Below are 22,415 nucleotides of genomic sequence, written 5' to 3' on the forward strand. Positions count from 1 at the left end.
AGCGGCTGGGCCCGTGAGCCATGGCCGCTGAGCCTGCGCGTCCGGAGCCTGTGCTCCGCAACGGGAGAGGCCACAGCAGGGGGAGGCCCGCATACCACAAAAAAAAAAAAAAAAAAAAAAAAAAAACGAGGAGCTTAAGGTAGTGATAACTAAAATAAACATGCTTATTAAGCAATGCCAAAGGAGAAGATAACTGAAACTTTAAGAAGCAAAATTAGTATATAGAGGAATGTATAACCTGAATTAGTATAATTTCTTAATTAGTAAATTGTCTCAATTATCCTTAAAACTAGCAGGAGTAATTTATTTTTATGGTTAGATATATCCTGCCTTGGTCCAAACCACATGGATAATTTACCTTTTCCAGTATCTGGCCAAGATTAGACATGTACTTGAAAAACTAATTGACCCTCACAAAGAACAAACATAACCCTCAACTTTGTCTTCATTAGAATCCTTTGTCTTCATTAGAATCCAAATTTTTTATACTCCTAATCTTTTGTTCTGAGGATGAAGAAACTGGGTCAAAATCATTTAAATGACCTGCTTGTATACACACCTGAACAGGTAAACCATTTTCTTCTTCCCTTATCTCCTGGTTTTCCTCCTTGGTTGCTCCTCAGTTTCTTTCAAAGACCCTCTTCTGCCACCTGTGCCTTAAATGTCAATTTTGGTTCTCCTCTCTTTCCAGTCTACATAATCTTACTAGATAATTCCTACCACATTCAGAGCTTCAATTCTCATGATATTCCAATGATTCCCAAATGTGAATCTCCATCTGGGATCATACTTCTGAGAACAGATCTACATATCCCACTGCATACTAGAAATCTCAGTGTGAATGTCCTGTAGGTATAACATACTCAACACACCCTTTGTGAAGGGTGGACTCCTGTTCTGCTTTCCACATTCTCTATCTTAAGAAATACTACCATCATCCACGCACTCATTCCCTGCAAACAAATTTAGGAATTCCTCTACTTCCCAAGTCTACCACATTCAGTCACTAAATTTTAGAGATTACACCTCCTAAATCTCTCTTGAATCTGTCCCACTCTTTTCTCAGAAAATCTATCCTCTTTTTTGTTTTCTTAATCTTCTAGGTACTTCTGAGATCTTCTCCCACATTTCTCCATCTTTTCTGCCTTTGGCTCATGGTCCTCCCTCTCCATCTCATTTCCTGCCATTTCAAGTCCCACTGATTCCTCCCCCACCCTGACCCCTCGGTTCACAATTCCTCAACTCTCATGAGTCTCCTCTTCACTCAGCTATAGGCACACAATAACATGATTACGCCTGGACTTTGTCACTGGTTAGAACTGTGCCAGTGCCCAGATCTTCAACTCTCTTCTGATGGCAATCTTCATTCTGACCAAATTACTTCAGTCTCTACCTAGTCTCATAATTCAGCACTTTCCTACATCTCACTTACTTCCATAATCTTAATCCCATGGTTTAGACATCTCAATGATCTAGTTACTAGTACTGGAGATTCTTCCACTGACTTTATGCCCAGACAACCACCAACTCTAAATATACCCCATCATTTCTTTTTTCTTGCTTGAGAACTACTGAGCATAAAGCTAAAAAGGGTAAAATAAACTAAGAAATAAAAAAGTACATCATTTCCAAATTCTTTAATGAGTATGAATTACTTTTATAACTGAAATAATAATGACAAAAATAATAGAAAAAAGAATTTAATGATTAAAGAAATAAAACTCTAGGCATTGAAGCCAGACTACTTGTATCTAAGAAGTTATTATTACATAAATTTCTAAGCACATGTATAGAGTATAAGCTGGATCTTCAGAAATAAATTTACAAGTTTTTGTGACTAGCCAAGTACATCTTTTCAAATACTAAAGTTTAAGCATGAAAATCCAAAGTCCCATTTCAGTCAACAGTTCTAATATTTTTAAAATATTACATGTGCACAATTTGTTTTGAGAGGGAACAGACTCACCTGGAGTTTGTACTACAGCTTGCAAATTCTTTTCTTGAAGCTGTTGAATTTTTTCATTCTTAGCTTTACTCTCTTTCTCCAGAAGTTTGAGTTTATGAACATATTGATTATTTAGAAATTTCAGATCAGCTGTTTCACGTGCACACTTTTTCAATGTGGTTTTCAACTCTTAAAATGAAAAAGATTCAAAGAGTATTTTACAATCTAGAAATTCTTCCATTTCACAAAACACAAAAAGTCATAGTAATTTGAAAGGCTCCACCTGATTCTCATGTATGCTTTGTTAGAAAGGCTATACCTTTTCTACCACTATTAACAAACTGCAAATAAGTCACCAGCACAAAAAGGAATTATATTTTTCTTCTGTGGTATGAGCCTAATATAAATCATGGCTTTTGATCCAGTAAATTGAATATGAAGCTAAAGGATTATGAATTCATGCCAGGTATCAGACAGGGCTTCCTATTGAATATAAGAAGATTTTATAAGTTAGCCATATAATTACCCCTTGCCCAGTACCTTTGAAATCATTCTAATTCTACCTTTCAGATCAAAGATGGGATATTAAAGAATCAGACGACAGATACATGGCTTTCTCTCAGTAAGAGAAAAACAAAAGTTATTTCAAGAACATTTCTTCAGTACCAGCATTTAATATTTTCTACAGCAATTTAAAAAAAAAAATAAATTTATTTATTTATGGCTGCGTTGGGTCCTTGTTGCTGCGTGCGGGCTTTTCTCTAGTTGCAGCGAGCGGGGGCTACTCTTTGTTGCAGTGTGCGGGCTTCTCTTGTTGCACAGCATGGACTCTAGGCACACAGGCTTCAGCAGTTGTGGCATGTGGGCTTCAGTAGTTGTGGCACATGGGCTCAGTAGTTGTGGCTCACGGGCTCTAGAGCACAGGCTCAGTAGTTGTGGTTCATGGGCTCTAGAGCACAGGCTCAGTAGTTGTGGTGCACGGGCTTAGTTGCTTCGTGGCATGTGGGATCTTCCCGGACCAGGCCTCGAACCCATGTCCCCTGCATTGCCAAGTGGATTCTTAACCACTGTGCCACCAGGGAGGGCCCTCTACAGCAATTTTAATTCTAAAAATTTAATCCACATAAAGTAAAAATGAATACAGTTATGGAATGCAAATTTACTTTCCTTCTTGGAAACTCTTCAACACACCCTACAATATTTCAAGAGGTGTCAATAGGATGACTATCACATTTTCTAATCAACAGTTTTAAAGGTAGACTAGTCTTTCTTACATATAAAATGAAAAGGGCAAAAATACTGCATTTTAAAAATCACAAAATTTTACCTTTAATGTGTTGGCCTGATTGTTCTCTCAGTTTCATTAATTCCAGGTATAATTCATTATTTTCCTTACTCAATCTTGCATTTTCAAGTTTATAAGGTTCCAATACAAAATCAAAATTGGCACTTTCTTTTTCAGCTTTCACAGCAGATAATTTTGATTTCCGAAGACTTTCTGTTGTATGAACTAGATCACTAATATTCAAGAACAGAAAATGTAAATACAAGGAAACATTCCATTAACTTTTAATAACTAAAAACATATTTGTAAAAAGACTTAAAATAAATGTTAATGTTAAGTGAGCTCAAATCTAAAACAAACAAACAAAAACAAACACTAGGAGTCTTTCAAGGTACCAGGAAGTACTCAAAAATTTCTCAAAACAGGATTAATTAAAGATTTTTTTAAAATATAAATTTATTTTATTTTTGGCTGTGTTGCGTCTTTGCTGCTGCGCGCAGGCTTTCACTAGTTGCGGTGAGCAGGGGCTACTCTTTGTTGTGGTGCACGGGCTCTAGGCACGTGGGCTTCAGTAGTTGTGGCATATGGGCTCAGTAGTTATGGCCCACGGGCTCTAGAGCGCGGGCTCAGTAGTTATGGTCCGTGGGCTCAGTCACTCCGCGGCATGTGGGATCTTCCCAGACCAGGGATCGAACCTGTGTCCCCTGCATTGGCAGGCAGATTCTTAACCACTGAGCAACCAGGAAGTCCCAAAACAGAATTAATTAAAAATTATGAAACATATACACACAGGCAGAATCATCTTTCAATCTCCCCTCTAACTCACCCCCCCATATCTAATTAGTCACCTGATCCTGTGGAATCTGTGAAACTTATTTGTTCATTCAACAAACATTTACTGAATGCCTGCTATATGCTGTGTCAGGGACACAACAAATAATAAGTCAGTTCCCGACCTCTAAGAACATAGACCCGTGGAATATTCACTCCATCAACATTTACTGAGCAGGGGACATGGTAAAGAACTCACTATCACGGATCTTATATTCTACTAACAATTTGTCAAAAGTTATAATACTATGTGATAACCTCAACAAATATTTCAGTGCCAACAATGTGTTCAGCCTGTTCTAGGTATGCCAGTTATAAAGTCAGTCTCTAGTCTCATGGAGTTTGCATTCTATCGGGAAGATAAAACAAGTTTCCAACAATGATAATAGCTAATAACATGCAGCAGATGTGACAGAGTCCTGCAGGCCATATGGCTAACTGAACATAAGGGCAAGGCAGGAGGGAGAGGAGAAAGGGACTTTATAGGCAGATAGAACAGCATATGGAGAGACCAAGGGAAAAAGTGAACACATGTTTAGGAGCTTCAAGTGGTTAATACATGGGAAATGAAGGTGTACGAGTATAAAATCACTGTGGAAAATGTCTGTCAGTTTCCTGAAAAGTTAAATATACTTCTACCCTGTAACTCCGAATTGTCGATCTAGTACTAGATCATGAAGGATTCTGCAGGCCATGCTAAAGACCATAAAGTATCTTTCATCCATTCTCTCCTTTCCATCACCATCACTTATAGTCCTACTGCAAAAGCTTCCTAGGCCACTTCCCTGCTTTAGTCTCACATCACAGTTATAGAATTCTTGCGGAAAAGAACAAAAATCACAAAGACTCTTTCAGTTAAAGTAACAAGTAACAGCTAAAGTCATGGTCAACCACATTAGAGAAACATTATAAATGTAATAGTAATTAGAGACCAGTGACTAACATAATGTCAACTATATTTCAATAAAAAAATAAAGACCAGTGAATACAGCAGTTACAGAACTCCCAACTAGATCAGAAAATCACATTAAAATTTGTACTTTTACTCACAGACAAAACCTGCAGAAACATTCACTCTGAATAGTATAGTGTGAATGGTGACCCTAGAGTTTTGCAATGTGGAGGCCCTGAATTGATGACAGCAGAGTAGAATCTAAGAAGAATAGAGAAACTTCAGGTGACTTAAGGACTTTTAAAAAATCTACCCATTTCTCTACTGAAGGATAAAGTTCAATCAGAAACTAGATAAATGGGATTAAGGATCACACAGGTTTAGAACTGTATTTTCATCTTTACCTGAAAAGTTTTTCTACCAAAGGTAAACACTCCACTGTCAGAGCCTGGCGGTATCCCAACTGATCCAATCTTTTCCTAATATTAATATATTTTCTTTCTGCAGCTGTAGTCATCTTGTCTTCCAAAGTAGTTTTATTCATTTCCAAAAATTAAAATCCTAAAAGAAAAGAATGAAACATCATTCTATTATCAGCTATTATTATTGTCTCACGTTAAGAAGAAAAGAATCTTTTAATATGAAGCAATTATTCTGTTTCTTTTCAGGTAGGCAGTCTTCTGGAATATTTAGATTGATTTAAATCCAATGTTTAAATGTTTAAATCCAATTCACGTTGCTGCATTAAAATAAACATCTCCTCACAAACCTATACGGAAAAGTTAAGACAGGGACTTCCCTGGTGGTGCGGTCGTTAAGAATCCGCCTGCCAATGCAGGGCACATGGGTTCGAGCCCTGGTCCAGGAAGATCCCATATGCCGCAGAGCAACTAAACCCCTGTGCCACAACTACTGAGCCCACGCGCCACAACTACTGAAGCCTGCACGCCTCGAGCCAGTGCTTCGCAACAAAGAGAAACCACCGCAACGAGAAGCCCGCACACCACAACGAAGAGTAGCCCCCGCTCGCTGCAACTAGAGAAAGCCCGCGTGCAGCAACGAAGACCCAATGCGGCCAAAAATAAATAAATAATTTTTTTAAAAAAAGTTAAAACAATAACGCTTCTAGGAAAAAAAAAAAAGAATATTTTCCCAAGCCTGAGACAGGCAGAGAATACTTAGAAAAGCCTCTTTTAACAGCACTAAATACAAAGGAAAAACTTGATAAATTGGATTTCTTTAAATTAAAAAGTCTGCTCATCAAAATATGCCCTTTTATTTGACAAACAAAAACAAAAGAGTAGGAGAAAAATATTCATAATATCTAACAAAGGATTTGTATATGGGATACAGAAAGAACTCTTACAATTCAATAATAAAGACAACCCAGTAAGAAAATGGGCTAAGATTTGCAAAAGATATCTGAATGGGAATAATCATATGAAAAGTTGCTTAATACCATTAGCCATCAGGGAAATTGAAACCACAATGAGATACAATTATGCCCATACTAGAATGGCTAAAATTAAAGGTACAATACCAAATGTCGTCAAGGACTTGGAGTAACAAGAATCTTCACATTGCTGACAGGAGTGTAAAATCTCTGTGGAAAAAGCCTGGTAGCGTCTTATAAAGTTAAGCATACTTCTATCCTATGACTCTCTAATTCTATTCCAAGGTATTTACTCAAGGAAATGAAAATAAGCATCTACAAAGAGACTATACAAGAATATTCGAAGCAGCTTTATTCATAATAGCCCCAAACTGGAAACAACCTATTTATCCATCAACAGAGGAAAGATAAGTTACAGAAGATACATATACTGTATGATTCCATTTATATGAAGTTCAAGAACAGGCAAAATTAAACCATGTGCAACGATATTAGAACAACAGCGGCCTAGGGCTATGGGGGTGTGGGTGGAGCCAGACTGGAAGGGCTACAAGGGAACTTTCTGGGGTAATGAAAATATTGTGTTGAGGGGGACAGACGTCACACCAGTGTATACATTTATCAAAGCTTTTCAAATAGCACACTTAAGATCTGTGCATTTCACCATGTAAATTTTACTTAGATTAGAAAAACAAAAGACACAAACGCATAAGTATCTCTGTACATGTTTTTATCCTTGTCTTTTAAAATATTTATGAATATATTATCTATCAAGCTGCCCTAAAATGGAGTCATCCAAAGATCACTTCTTTAGAAAAATGTGCTCTTTTCTAACTTTACCAGGTAAATATGGTCCTAATACTCATATTTCTAAACCAAATAAAAACTTTGCTTTACATCTCTACTGTTCACAATTTATAAAACATGCAAGTATATGAATACATGCAAAATTTGATCCTCACAACTACCCTGTGAGGGAGACAGGGTGAAGGACACCCTCCCTGTTCAAAGATGAGGTAAGGCTACCTCAAGAGAGTAACTTTCGGGACTTCCCTGGTGGCGCAGTGGTTAAGAATCTGCCCGCCAGGGCTTCCCTGGTGGCGCAGTGGTTGCGCGTCCGCCTGCCAATGCAGGCGAACCGGGTTCGCGCCCCGGTCTGGGAGGATCTCACATGCCGCGGAGCGGCTGGGCCCGTGAGCCATGGCCGCTGAGCCTGCGCGTCCGGAGCCTGTGCTCCGCAACGGGAGAGGCCACAACAGAGGGAGGCCCGCATACCACAAAAAAAAAAAAAAAAAAAAAAAGAATCTGCCTGCCAATGCAGGGGACACGGGTTCGAGCCCTGGTGTGGGAAGATCCCACATGCTGCGGAGCAACGAAGCCCACGCGCCACAACTACTGAGCCTGCGAGCCACAACTACTGAGCCCGTGCACCTAGAGCCCGTGCTCCACAACAAGAGAAGCCCACGCACCACAACGAAGAGCAGCCTCCGCTCTCCCCAACTAGAGAAAGCCCGCGCGCAGCAATGAAGACCCAAGGCAGCCAATAAATAAATAAATAAAAAGAGAGTAACTATTTTCCCAAACCACAAGGCCACGAAGTAGGTGGGCATTCAGGTCCCCTGAGACCTGATCCAGCACTCTGGTTTCTGTACTACGCTGCCTCAACTTACCAAATCACTCCTAAATTAGTACCTCTCCTTGATTACTCCTTTCTACAAATCTTTCCTTCTCCACACTCTTGCTAGCCTGTTCTTTGAATGGCGACCCCATTCTATACTAGGTTCTTTCTAGGTTCCTTCCACAAGAGGGACCTGACTGATGCAGGGTGTTCTAGAAAAAGTCCTGGAGACATCAGAAATGCACCTGTCAAAACAAGAACTAGTAGGGCCTCAACATTCAAACATTTCTCCATTTTGTCTGGAACCCACTTTGGTTACCCAGAAATAATACTTCCTCACATCCTTCTGAGAGAGAGGGAGAATATGAATATGAATCTAAAAATCAACACATAGGACAGATGAAAAAGATTAAAATCCTTGCAACAAGGACAAAAAACACGTATTAGGCTTTCCCCACCCCATAGGCTGCTGTCCTCCACCATCACCCCCATCTCCATTATCCAAACACTGTGGCTATACTGACATTTTCTAGCAAAACAACATAAAAGGTAAGGTTTGGAGGTCCTCCACGCATACGTGTTTAGAACCAGCCACTTGCTTAACTCTGGGGGGTTGACGTCTGAAAGCCAGTACATCTTATTTTTGCAAAAATATTCTGTGCGTACATATGCACAGGGGCCAAAAACACAAAACAAACCCCAAAACCAACCTTAACTGAGTTTATCTCGGGAATCCTCACTCATCTCAGAGAGTGGAAGCAAGAGGGGATGTTTACTAAGGCGCCGGACAATGGTTAATAAACGACTCTCGTCCTACGCTTTTGGGCACTTTTGTTTTTACAAAGAGCCTGTATGATTCTTATACGAAAAGAGCATTTTAACTTTTAAATCAACCCATCAGTCAGTAGGAGGCGGGTCCGCGGGGGCCCCACAGACCCTCGCGGCGAGAGGGGTAGGAGGAAACAGGGGCCTCCCGCGCCCCAGGCCGACCTCCGGGCCGCAGCTCCGCAGTCGGGTGTTGAAGGGAAGGGGTGTCAGCAGCGGGGCGGCGGGGAATCTCCGCGCCCCGTCCGCCAGCCCACCCGGGCCCCACTTCCTCCCGAGGCCGCGCGGCCTCCCTCCCGGCAGCGCCCCGGCCCAGCCCGCCGGGACCGCCCGGGAGGCGGAGGGACCGCCCAGCCCGGCCCTCCCGCCCCGCGCCGCGCTCACTCGCAGCCCCGGCCGCTGCTCCCTCCGCCTGCGGTCGCATTCTCCCTCGCGCCACGCCGGCTCCTTCCGCCCCAGACACCGGTTCCGGCTCCAGGACAGTTTGAAAATGGCGCGGAGAGACTATCCGGGCCGGCGCGGAGGAGGTGCCGTGGTTGCCTCGGTAACGGGAGCAGCAGCCTTTTGGCCGCGCGCGGCTGGGACGCGCCCGACAGCTATGGCGGCGCTAGGCCCGGCCCGGAAACGCAACGGCCCGCACGGCGCGAGGCAACGGCACCCCCTAGCGGCCGGCGAACCCCGAACCTCAGCGGGCGCCAGAGACGGTGTCATCCTCTCCGTCGGGTGCCTTAACCTTCTGGACGCGGGGTTAAAACCCTGCCCAGCCCTGGTCCCTGCTGCGGATTAGCCTTCAGCCACTAGAGGGACGCCTACTCACCACGTAAACTCCAGCTTAAATAGCCAGTTGTCTGTGCAGCTTTCCCTGAGAACCACCCACACCCATGTCCCCGATGTGTAGACCCTTATATTATATTCATCCCATTATGATGAGTATAATATCACTATGTTTTGATCCCATGAGTTGTAACTCATCCCGTCAAAATGTAATTATTTGTTTATATGTCTCTCCCTGCCTCCTCCAATTTTGAATTCCTTGAGTCAAGATTATTTTACTCAGCTAGTTTCTCTGGCACCGACCGCAGTAAACATTTGTGAATGGAATTACATTTAAATCAACTGGTTATAGAGAGCCTGCTCATATATAGAAAACACATGGTCAAATCCTAGAATTCCATTTCTCGCGTGAAAACTTCTAGATGATCAGAGAGGAGCTCATTTCCTCCTTTCTATTTACTAGTCTCCCAAGTAGGACTTCCATTCTGAAAATGTACCTAATCTTTGGGTATCACCTAACTGCTCTGTGGGTTGTGAATACTTTGTACCCATTCATATATTGCTTTAACCGTAGTCATTGTGTGTGCCTTGTCTGTTTTCCCACGTGCTTTAATAAGTTGTTTTATGAATTGTGGGGCAATCTTGTTGGGGCCACCCTCAAAACTGATAACTGGGGGGAGGGAGAGCCAGATGCAGAGAGAAAAAAAAATAACCTTTCACTGAAAGTGCGCTTACAAACCAAAAACAATGAAGAAATCTAATGCTAACAAGGATAGCCAACAAAATAAAATATCAAAACATGAATTCTCTCTAGATGAAATGAAAGAGTCTGATGAAGCCTTTAAAATGAATATGTGTAAGGTGATCTAGATCGAAGTTTCTCGACCTTGGCACTTTTGACATTTTGGGCTGAATAATTCTGTTTTAGAGGGCTTGTCCTGTGTATTGTAGAATGTTTAATAACATTCTTGGCTTCTACCCACTAGATGCCAGTAGCATACCCCAAGTTGTGACAACCAAAAATCTCTCCAGACATTGCCAGCTGTCCCTTGGGAGGATAAATCACTCCTGGCTGAGAACCACTGGTCTAGATAGATGGAAGGAATAACAGCCATTAGAAAGAACAAGAATTGTTAAATGAAACAAGAACAGATGCATATGAAAGGGAGTCAATCAGAAAAATTGTAAATTAAAAATACAGTCATCAGATTTTTTTTTACATTACGTGGGATGAACTGTAGATTAGATATAGTGAAAAGAATTAGAAAATTTACCTAGAACCTAGTGCAAAGAAATATATTTAGAAAGCAATTAAGAAATACAAATAATAGCTTGAGAGACTCAAAGAAGGCCCCAGAGCTATGAAAGGCAGACGCCCCCCACAAAGGTGTCCACACCCAAATTTCTGGAACCTATGAATATGTTATATTACATGGCAAGAGGGATTTTGCAGATATAATTAAGGTCGTTAAAGGCCTTAAAACCGGGAGATTGTCCTGGATATTCCAGGTGGGCCCAATGCATTTGCACAAACCCTTAAAAACAGACAAGTGTGAGCAGGACTTGACGGCTGTTGGGGGTTTGAAGATGGAGGGTGCAGTGTGATGAGGAATGCGGGGATCCTAGGACAGCTGAGGGAGGCTAAGAGCCCGCAGAGAATCAGGAACCTCAGCCCTCCAGGAACAAGGAATGGAATTCCTGCCAACAACCTAAGTGAATGTGGAAGCAGATTTCCTCCTTTATTCTCTTACCTTGAGATAAAAGCCAGGCTACTGACACTTCGATTTTGGCAGCAGGGCCTACCTAGACTTCTGACCTACAGAACTATGAGATAATCAATTTGTATTGTCTTAAGCTGCTATGTTTATGGTGACTTGTTACAGTAGGAAGAGAAAAACTAATTCAGCAAAGAAGCAATGTTTGAAGAGATAATCGCTAAGAATTTTCCGGAACTGAATCAAGGTACAAATCTTCAGATAAAAATTTTGCATCATTCTAATTAAAGATGGCAGATTAAATGTACACATTAGCTTCAGCCTTCCTCTCGCCCTCCCTCCCTCCTTCATCCTTTTAAAATGACAGTAAAGGTACTTTCATTAATTAATTAATTTTTGGCTGTGTTGGGTCTTCGTTGCTGCGCATGGGCTTTCTCTAGTGGCAGCGAGCGGGGGGCTATTCTTTGTTGTGGTGTGCGAGCTTCTCATTGCGGTCGGAGCACGGGCTCTAGGTGCGCGGGCTTCAGTGGTTGTTGCACACGGGCTCAGCAGTTGTGGCGCATGGGCTCAGTTGCTCCACGGCATGTGGGATCTTCCTATACCAGGGTTCGAACCTGTGTCCCCTGCATTGGCAGGCAGATTCTTTTTATTTATTTATTTATTTATTTATTGGCTGCATTGGGTCTTCGTTGCTGCGCGCTGGCTTTCTCTAGTTGCAGCGAGTGTGGGCTACTCTTCGTTGTGGTGTGCGGCCTTCTCATTGCAGTGGTTTCTCTTGTGGAGCGTGGGCTCTAGGCTCATGGGCTTCAGTAGTTGTGGCATGTGGGCTCAGTCGTTGTGGCTCTTGGGCTCTAGAGCGCAGGCTCAGTAGTTGTGGCGCACGGGCTTAATTGCTCCGTGGCATGTGGGATCTTCCTGGACCAGGGATCGAACCCTTGTCCCCTGCATTGGGAGGCGGATTCTTAAGCACTGTGCCACCAGGGAAGTCCAAAAGTACTTTTTAAAAGGCTTTAGAACCAAGAGAATAGTGGAGGAGATAAGACAGTAAAATTTGGGGACTGGCAAGAAGTTGGACAGCAGAAAACAGACTTCTCAGCCTTGAAAAATCTGAATCCCAAACAGCAGTGGTAAAAGCTAAGAAGTAAGCTAACTACTCTGCAGAAACCCCAAAGACCCAGGAACTGGTAGTTTCAGGTAGCCCTGAGGGGGCTAACAGCAGCAGAGTTCTCGGTAGTTTCCTACTGTCTTGCTCTGTAGCTAGTTGCTCTGGAGTTAGTTCCATGTAGTTCCACCTTCATCAGGAGTAGATGCTTTGCCCCCTCACCTTCATTACTTCATTACAGGTCCCCCAGCAGGATGGATCAGTTGCAGGCTGAGAAAACTCTGTGGGTACAGACAGGAATTATTCATGCTGGCCATCAGCAAGCTATTTGCTGGCTGCTATCAATGTGGGGTGCTCTCAGATAGTAATGAGAAAGACAACTGAGAAAGCTCCTAAACACAGTGATATACACGCACAGACTAACCCGTCTCCCAGAAGCTCCTTGGCACTTGCTTGTTCAGTGTGTGGGGCTGTGGAAGGCAGGGATTTCCTAGGCTCTGGGCTTTGATATTGATTCTATTAAGTCCATCTGATCCTCCCCTACTTTTACTCCCTGTATTAGTTTCCTCGGCTGCCATTATAAGTGATCACAAACTGGGTGGCTTACCACGACAGAAATGTAACCTCTCACGGTTCTGGAGGCCAGAAGTCCATGTGTGTCTTTTATAAAGGCACTTATCATTGGATTTAGGGCCCACCCAGATAATCCAGATGATCTCTTCATCTCAAGGTCCTTAACTTTTCACATCTGCTAAGATCCTTTTTCCAAATAAGGTAACATTTGCTGGTTATGGGGATTAGGATGTAGACATGTCTCTTGGGGGGGCTACCATTCAACCCACCACACTCCCCTAGTTTTTGACATTTTTATTTAGTCTGGGTGAGCAGAAAGACAAAAGACCATGTCATGTATCCTACAGAGCCTCACACTTGCGTAAGGTTTTTCATCTTTTGTTTCCTTCCTTTCTTCCTCCCCCCTCCCTCCCTTTCTGTTTCACTTAAAAGCTGAGAACTTTCCATATTTGCTTATTTGTTTAGTTATGGCTGAGGTGGGAGAGGGATGGAGAGGGCTGTTCAGGTAAAAGTGAAAGAATTCAGTGAAGTGTAAAAGCATTATTCTGTCATTGCTGTATAGTGAAATAGAGCAGCCCAGCAAAATAGGAGATAGCATCTCATTGGAAGTGAGATTATAAAGCCAGACTATAGGGCAAATATCACATATTTTCAAATACATATTTTTAAACACTAGATCACATTCAGAGTGACTAGATGCTGAGTTTCCAAGAAGCAAAACGAAATTGCATCTGACTGAGTGAACAGCAGAATCTCATCTTGCATCTCAATTTCCCCTGGGGAGCATAAAATAAAATAGTGGGTAAAGCTGCCTAGATTATTCAGATTGTGTTTTTCCTTTCTTCCTATTTTTATAGTTCTTGGCTGAGAGCATTTTGCTGAATTTAAACGAGTGCTTTGTGTTAGAACTTTATATATTGTTATGGGTTGAATTGTGTCCTCCCCCCAAATTCATATATTGAAGTCCTAACCCCCTCAGAATGTGACCTTATTTGGAAATTGGGTCATTGCAGATATAATTGATTAAGATGAATTCATATTGGTGTAGGATGGGCCCCTAATCCAATATGCCTGGTGTCCTTATAAAAAGAACACACTATGTAAAGAGAAAGAGACACATACAGAGAAAAGACCATATGAAGACAAGGAGAATGCTGTCTACAAGGAATGCCGAATATTGCAAACAAACCACCACAAGTTAGGAGAGCAGCATGAAGCAGATCCTTCCTCACAGCCCTCAGAAGGAACTAGCCCTGCCAACACATTTATCTTAGATTTCTAGCCTCCAGACAATAAATTTCTGTTGTTTGAGCCACCCAATTTGTGCTACTTTGTTACTGCAGTCTTAGCACACTAATACATATATGTTTAGCTACCAGCTGATGGCACAGAATAAGTGTCTCAGGAATTCATAAAAGAAAAAAAATCCTTTGAGGAAAAGAGCAACCAAAATTTCATGGATCAGATGGAACTTGGAGTTGAACCTTGAAACAATTAGAACTTAGATGTATAGAGAAGAGGAACAGACCACTTCCAAGCCCTCTCTTTGTGGCTATTGGCAGCATGGCTTAGTTTCTTCCCACCTGGGTCTCTCTGTAGGGCAGCAGGAGTGTCCTCACACCATGCCAGCTGGCTTGCCCCCAAGTGAGTGATCCCAGAGAGAGAGAGGTCAAGGAGGAATCTGCACTGCCTTTTATGACAGTCTCCGAAAGCACCCACAGTCACTTCTTCCATTTTCATCATCATCATCATCATCATCATCATCATCATCACCATCACATCATCATGTATTCCATGGTAGCAAGCCACTAAGCCAGCCCATACTCAAGAGGAGGGGAATTATACCCCACCTACTGAATGGAGCGGTGTCAAACAATTTGTGGATATATCTTAAAACCATCACATTCCCAATAGAGGATGAAACCAGGTCAACAGGGGTAGGTTTAAACCAGACGGTACACTGAGAGATATGTTGGTACATCTGCCTGACTGCCAGCAGCCCGAGATGCTTATTTGCCAGTCCTTGGCTTGGTGTCTCTGAGACTCAATTATTTGCTGTCTCCCTTGGAAGGAATTGACAAAGAACGGGAATTGGATCCTTCTAGCTGAGCCACTAAAGCTGATTTAATTGGAGTAAGGATTTGTCAAGCAAAGGGAGCAAATGTGAATTAGATATTAGGTTACTGGGCTGAAGAAAAGTTCACAGTTCAGATTCAGGGTGAAATAGATGATAGTATCTGGAAGTCAGGTCCCCACCAGAATCAATGCTGGGTACTTAATCCCTCAAACCACACTAGCTTAAACAGACTTGAGCAGGCTCTCCCATCCAAGAAGCCACTTCTCAATAAAGTAGGGAACATCTGGGAATTAGAAATGTCTGTCTGTGCTTGACTGCTCCTTTAAATCCAGTGTGCAGGTTAACTCTATGGGGTCCCCTTGTCCTGGGCTTCCTGATGGAAATGTGTTCTTGAAGAGAACCAGTCCTGTCTTCACCCTCAAGAGAAACTTATATGAGGCTTGTCAGTTCAACACATTCTTAGTGAATGTCTACTGTATTTCTGGCACCCATGACCAACCAAGTTTTTAGAGATTTCAGACATCTTCAAGATGCAAATTTCTGTTTAGGTTTATGCTCTGCCTCTTCCTACCATATTCTTATCTATAGCCTTGCTTGCTTTAGAATATACTTGAATAAGAAGCATTGCTGCTGAGGCAGCTTATTAAAAAAAAAAAAAAGTACTTCTTCCACAAGTCAGGAGCTCATCTTTAAAGCACCTTTAAATAAATTGTGTTTTTCCTTCTGATTTTGAGATGGAGTCAAAATAGATGGTCTTTTATTTTTATTTATTTTAACTGTTTGGGTTACCAGCTTTTTGGGACTCTCAGAATTTACTGTCTCAGTTCAAACATTTCCATTAGAATGCAGCCTGCTAGCACTGTTTACAACAGCCAAGACATGGAAGCAATCTAAATGTCCATTGACAAATGAATGGATAAAGAAGATGTGGTACATACATACAATGGAATATTACTCAGCCATTAAAAAGAATGAAATAATGCCATTTGCAGCCACACGGATGGACCTAGAGATTGTCATACTGAGTGAAGTAAGTCAGACAGAGAAAGACAAATATTGTATGATATTGCTTATATGCAGAATCTAAAAAAAAAGATACAAATGAACATATTTACAAAACAGAAACAGACTCACAGAGATAGAAAACTTATGGTTACCAAAGGGGAGGGTGCGGGGATAAATTGGGGGTATAGGATTAATAAATGCACACTACCATATATAAAATAAACAAGGATTTACTGTATAGCACAGGGAACTATATTAAATATCTTGTAATAAACTATAATGGAAAAGAATCAAAAAATATAGATACATATATATGTATAACCGTATCACTTTGCTGTACACCTGAAACTAACACAATGTTGTAAATCGACTATATTTCAATTAAAAAACAAAACAAAACAAAAACTCTCACCCTGCCATCTTTCTAAGAGTGGGAGGCTGGCAGAGAGGAGATGAAATGCTTGATAGTCATTTGGCCACACTGAAATTTCCAAAGGGAGCACTTGCCAGTGCTTGAAACCAAAATCCCTGGACACTTCAAACTTAGAGAATCCCACGAATCTAGCACAGAATATCCATTCTTGCTCCAATGTACCCACTTACCCTCTATCTTAATGTTAAAACAAAACAAAACAAAACAAAGTGAAACCTCTAGCCCAGACCAAGGGTAATTTTACAGGAAACCAGGAGAGCTGGGGAGGGACACTGTAGAGATAAGGGGCAAGCAGTGTGGTGAGCCATTCTGCACCCATTGTCTGTATCCAAGTCACCGAGGACTGGGAGCCAGTGCCTCTCCTTCACCTGAAGATGGAGCCCATCTCTTTCCACCTGGGTGAGGAGACCCTCTGCTTCCCCAGGGATCAATCCGAAAGGTGTCCTGCAGAGCCTAGAGGACACTCTCATTTTCAGGTGTCCATTTAAAGCATCTTTAAAATATTTTATATATATTTTAAACACCCTTTCCTGTCTTAGTGCCACCAGTGGCCCAGTTCCATCCATTCTGAATGGAAAAGCAGAGACTGCCAGTACTTTCCTTGGTCTTCTCTTCATCTCTGTTGATCTGGAAGTTCCCCTACACGTCCCATTCATCTCTCTGTTGTGGACAGATAGCAGAGGGCACCAGGCAGTCCTGTGTGACTCCTTCATGATCAGTTTTTTTGTATCTTGTTTTTGTAACTGTCCTTCCGAACCACCAGGTGTTTGGAAATTAGGGAAAAAATTAAATTCTCACCAGTGGTTGCTGTTATAGTTAAATCAATAAAGATCTTGAGTATTTAAAAAAAGAAGAGCATTAGAGAGAGATTTGGAGAGGGAGGAAAAGGAGGAGAGGAGATAACATGATGAGAAAGATACTTATGGGGAAGATGATTGCTTCAGTAATAACAAAGGCAGCAAACTGATGGGGACAAGGACTAGAAGAGTGGCATAGATGATAACACTGGAAATGAAAAGTGATATTGGGGGGTGGGTGGTGATGGTGGGATGAATTGGGAGATTGGGACTGACATATATACACTAATATGTATAAAATAGGTAACTAATAAGAACCTGCTGTATAAATAAATAAATTAAATTAAATTAAAAAAATTTTAAAAGACATGAAAATGAGCACTGAATTTTAAAAAAAGTGATATCAAAAGACTAAAACAGTCACCGAATGTTAGATTTCAGAGCTTGAATTTTATCCAATATATAATGGAGAATTACTGAACATCTTTTAAACTGGAAAATTGCACGATGAAATTAGTTTGGGGAAGATTAATTTGGGTAGTAGAAGGATGGAATGGCGAATGGTGCAGAAAGCAATATTATCTAGGACAAGAGATTATTTTAATGATGAGATAAAGGCCTGAGGGAAATGTGAGAAATATTACAAAGCAAGAATGGGCAGGGCATAGTGAGGGGCCAGCCTCTAGAAGAGAAGGAGTGGAAGGAATCCAGATAAATGTCAAGGTTTTGAGTTTCAGAGACTGAAGAATGTGCTGTCGTGCAGACCCCTGGGTATATAATCAGGAGGCCATCTTGATGTGTGCTGGGGCAGGAAGGGGACAAGGGGTGGATGGTAAGCGTGGCCTGTAAGATAAGGGGCTTGAGGTGATATTGCAAAAGTGTCTTGGGGTGGCATTATAGGAAAGATGTTAGGTCTTTTTCCTCAGTCCTGGAACAGAGCATCTAAAGTCCTTGGAACTTCCTGAGTGACAAGGGTGAGAGATACATCTTTTGTTCTAATGAGACAACTCTCAACAGGGCCCTGGATAGCTTCAGGATGGGGCTGGTCACCAGAAAGACCAAGCCTTGATTAGAAGCTTGGAATTTTCAGCCCCACCCAAAATCTCTAAAGAGGACAGAGGGACTGGAGCTTGAGTTAATCACCAATGGCCAATGACTTAAACTGGAAAATTGCACGATGAAATTAGTTTGGGGAAGGTTAATTTGGGTAGTAGAAGGATGGAATGGTGAATGGTGCAGAAAGCAATATTATCTAGGACAAGAGATTATTTTAATGATGAGATAAAGGCCTGAGGGAAATGTGAGAAATATTACAAAGCAAGAATGGGCAGGAACTACCTACCGGAACTCCGTAAAAACCCTAAACTATGGGAATCAGAAAGCTCCCAGGTGGGTAAACACATCAGATGCTTGGAAGGTGGAGCACCTGGAGAGGACTTGGAAGCTCTGTGCCCCTTCCCCGCTTCCTTGCCCTGGGCATCTCTTCCATTTGGCTGTTCCTGAATTGTATCCTTTTTAATAAACTGGTAATAGTAAGTCAAGTGTCTTCCTGGGTTCTGTTCTAGTAAATTATCTAACCTGAGAGGGGGTTACGGGAATATCCGATGTATAGCTGGTCAGTCAGAAATATGGGAGGCCTGGGACTTGTGACTGGCATCTGAAATAGCGACAGTCTTGTGGGACTGAGCCCTTAACCTGTGGGGTCTCTGCTAACACAGTAGTAAGTAGTTAGTGTCAGAAATGAATTGAATTCTGGGGACTTCCCTGGTGGTCCAGTGGTAAAGCATCTGCCTTCCAACGCAGGGGACACGGGTTCAATCCCTGGTCGGGGAACTAAGATTCCCACATGCTGCGGGGCAACTAAGCCCGCACGCCACAACTATTGAGCTTGCGTGCCCTGGAGCCTGCGCGCCACAACTAGAGAAGAGAAAACCCACACGCTACAACTAGGGAGAAGCCCGCACGCCACAGCCCAAGGGCCGCGGTGAAGAGACCGCATGCCGTAATGGAAGATCCTGCATGCCGCAACTAAGACCTGAGTCAACCAAAAAAATAAGGAAAATTTTAAAAAAATTAACATTTTTTAAAAAAGAAATGAATTGAATTCTGGACCACTTGGTGTCCAAGAGAGTTGGAGAAGTGGTTTTGGAAAAGACACCACGTATTTGGGTGTCAGGAGGAAAAAACCGTCTCATTTGGTGTTTAAAGTGTTGTGAGTAAAGAAAATTCACCAGGAAACAGCTGGGTGTATGCAGATAACACCTAGGAGAAACTGAGAGATAACTTGAGGTTCCTTTTTCAGGTTTCTGCTCTGTATATTCAAAGCATATTCTGTGTATCTGAATGTGGCTAACTCACTACTGTAGTCACAGATTATCCTGTTTCCCCTTTTAGACTGTGAGCCCCTGACAGTACACAGAAGACTAATGTGTTCTTCTTTGTGCCTATAACCCAGGCAGAGTGTCTGGCACTTAACAAAAGATCAGGATGTATGCACTGAATTGAATTGAACAGAACTGAACTGAATGAACCAGGCCTTCTGATACAAGTCCAGTATAGCAGAGCTGCCTCTTTTCAGTGACTGGCCTAAAGATGGGGCTAAAATATCAAAATTACTGTCAACGAATTCAGGTCCCTTTATTTAAACAGCAGGGACTCAATTTCCCTATTGCCAGAGGTGTATAGTTTGACTGGCAAGTTCATTATTTACCGGCAGATAAGGATAATGGTTATGATAGTTCCAGTCTGTCTGGAGCCTTGCAGTGGAGCCTCTGTAGTGACTTGGCTACAAAATAATCAGGTGCTATGAAAAGCTATTGTTTAGCAGCAGAGACACTGGAAAATTATTGGCAAGAAAGGGCGAGTTCCTTTTAAAAGCACAGTGCTGAAGCATCTTGATGATGGAGTAGTTTATTTTGTGTGTCTACAAAGACATCAGAATGTTCATTTCATAATTTTAATGCAAGGAACTACACCTTTAATCACCTTTTGGAGTCAGTAAGCATAGAGATAAGAGTGGGGGCTCTGCATGAATAAAAAGATTAATAAACACTAATATATATATTAAAAACCTTCTACATGCTCTAACCTTCAAAGGAACCTTCAAAAGTTCTATGGCCAAAAGCCAAAGGAGAAGCTGGGGAAAATGTTGCAACTATTATCATAGACCTAATATATAAAAAGCGCCTACAAATTGCTAGTAAAATGACTAACACAGGATAGAATATGTCAGGAAATTAATTTTTAAATGAAAAAGGTATGAAAATGTAATTGCTCAAACAGATCTTTATCATGTGACAAGAGACTCAAACTCACTGAAAATAAGAGACATATACATTAAAACCAAGAGAGACTTGAAGGGTGAGTAGGTAGCCAAGTGAAAGGTGGAGAAAGACAATAAGTGAAGATGCTAAAAAACTAATAACAACCATTGGGTATTGAGTGCTTGTTAGCTTCTATTTTAAGTGCTGTGCATGCTTTACAGGTACTATTTCATTTAATCACCATACTAACCCTATGAAGTAGGAAGTATTGGTATCCCCCTTTTACAGATGAGATTAAGTAATTTACCAGGAGTCACAAAGTAAGTGATAGAGCCTTGACTTTAACTCTGGAAGTTAAAACAACTCTGAATTTGGCAGACTATCAAGGAAGGGAATGCTATAGGACAATGGCTAAAAGGAGAATATTCAGATGATGATCAATTAAACTTGGTGGAGACATAGAGTTGTCAGGGTCCTAAAATGTCAATTAGACCAACTTCCCACATCAAACACAGGTTTCTTCCGCAACCCCTCCAACAGATGGCCATCCCAGCTGCCACCTGACAATGACAAGAGGACTCACTACTTTTCAAAGCAGCTCATTTTATTGCTGAAATCTTTGTTAGAAAAATTCTTCTTTATATGATGCCAAAATCTGCCTCTCCTTGTGTGTGAGCAATTTGTTCTGAGCAATCAAAAGAAAGTAAATCTTTTCCCTCATACGTGGGATGACCTTTCAGAATACTCAGATCCCTTCCACCTTTGCTCACATGACAGGGTCTCCAAGCCCATCACTTATCTGGCTACTTCCTCTGGAGTAGAAACACTGTAGTTTCTCAGTTTTCTTATTGAGATTTATACCCAGAAATGGTTGCATCAGATTAGGACTGAAGCTTGGGATATATTTGTTTCCCTTGCGATATCTGCACAGTACTTTCAGCGTATCCTGATACCGTCTAGTATCACATCAGTCTTTTTAGCAACTGAGTCACATTCTCCAGTGAAGAGCCATGCACGAGCCTCTTTCTACAGCTGACCGGTTTTTAATATTTATATTTATGTATATTATCCTGAATGCAAATATGAGGTTTCTGGCACAGAGATCAGTTTTTATTACTTACATCAATAACTATCCTTGCCCAACCCCCCAGGGCGAGGTGAAGGGAGTCAGATGCTGCCCTATATGTACCGGGTTCTGTACTGCAGGAGAGGAACTCCCCCCGCAAATAAGAATCTGAGAGTTTAGGTATGAGCGGAATAGGTCTCTTCCTTCCTCTCTTGAGAAAGGGAGAGAGAGCTTTGCTGCCTAGTTAACACTAATTTTCCTTGGGAAGATAAGGGAAAGGTCCTGGGCTCTGACCTTCTGGAATATAAATAGATGTTTGGGGGAAGACAAGTGAAGTCTCACCTGGTTTACATATCCTGGGAGGTCTCCTTAGTTCCAGGTTTTGCCCCCATTTGAAATGTAAACACATACCTCCAGGGAGGTAACTCTTTCCTGAGTTTTCTCACTATCTATTCTGTCATAATTAAACTTCCAAGCCTTGTTCTTTAACCCGGGTTCTGGTAAATCTTACTCAGAAAGTCCTAACTGTGCAGAAACATGAGAATACTCACTTGCTCCAAACCTCTCTCTCTCTCTCTCTCTCTCTCTCTCTCTCTCTCTCTCTCACTTATCATGGGTTCCAGTGATTCACCCTGAGTGTCAGTCAACATGCATTTGGCTGCAAGTATCAGAATGCCTGACTAAGAACTGGTTAAGTAATAAAAGCATTTCGTGGTCTCACTTGACAAAATACCTGACAGGAGCGAGTCCTGTCCTGGTTTGTCACTCAATGGCGCCATCAAGGACCTGACCACTTTTCACGCTTCCACTCTCTCTCCTCA

General features: G+C 41.8%; 1 protein-coding gene across 7 annotated transcripts in view; it reads right to left on the minus strand.

The window, feature by feature from the left end:
• Positions 1–9,375, minus strand: part of CEP135 (centrosomal protein 135) — a 93,919-nt gene extending 84,544 nt beyond the window's left edge. For 6 of the 7 annotated variants that reach the window (XR_448321.4, XM_007116057.4, XM_007116056.4 and 3 more), the window contains exons 1-4: positions 9,174–9,375; positions 5,358–5,514; positions 3,273–3,463; positions 1,967–2,134 (exon numbers count right to left, since the gene is read on the minus strand). Coding sequence is in view for 6 of the 7 variants with exons in the window: in XM_007116057.4 (XP_007116119.1) it covers positions 1,967–2,134; positions 3,273–3,463; positions 5,358–5,497 (499 nt within the window). In the remaining variant the exon portion in view is untranslated. Of the gene's footprint in view, positions 1–1,966; positions 2,135–3,272; positions 3,464–5,111; positions 5,200–5,357; positions 5,515–9,173 lie in introns of those variants that run through there. The other variant, XM_007116059.4, reaches the window with a different exon arrangement.
• Positions 9,376–22,415: the final 13,040 nt, after the last annotated feature.

This window comes from Physeter macrocephalus, chromosome 7, assembly GCF_002837175.3.
Source record: "Physeter macrocephalus isolate SW-GA chromosome 7, ASM283717v5, whole genome shotgun sequence".
Classification (NCBI taxonomy): Eukaryota; Metazoa; Chordata; class Mammalia; order Artiodactyla; family Physeteridae; genus Physeter; species Physeter macrocephalus.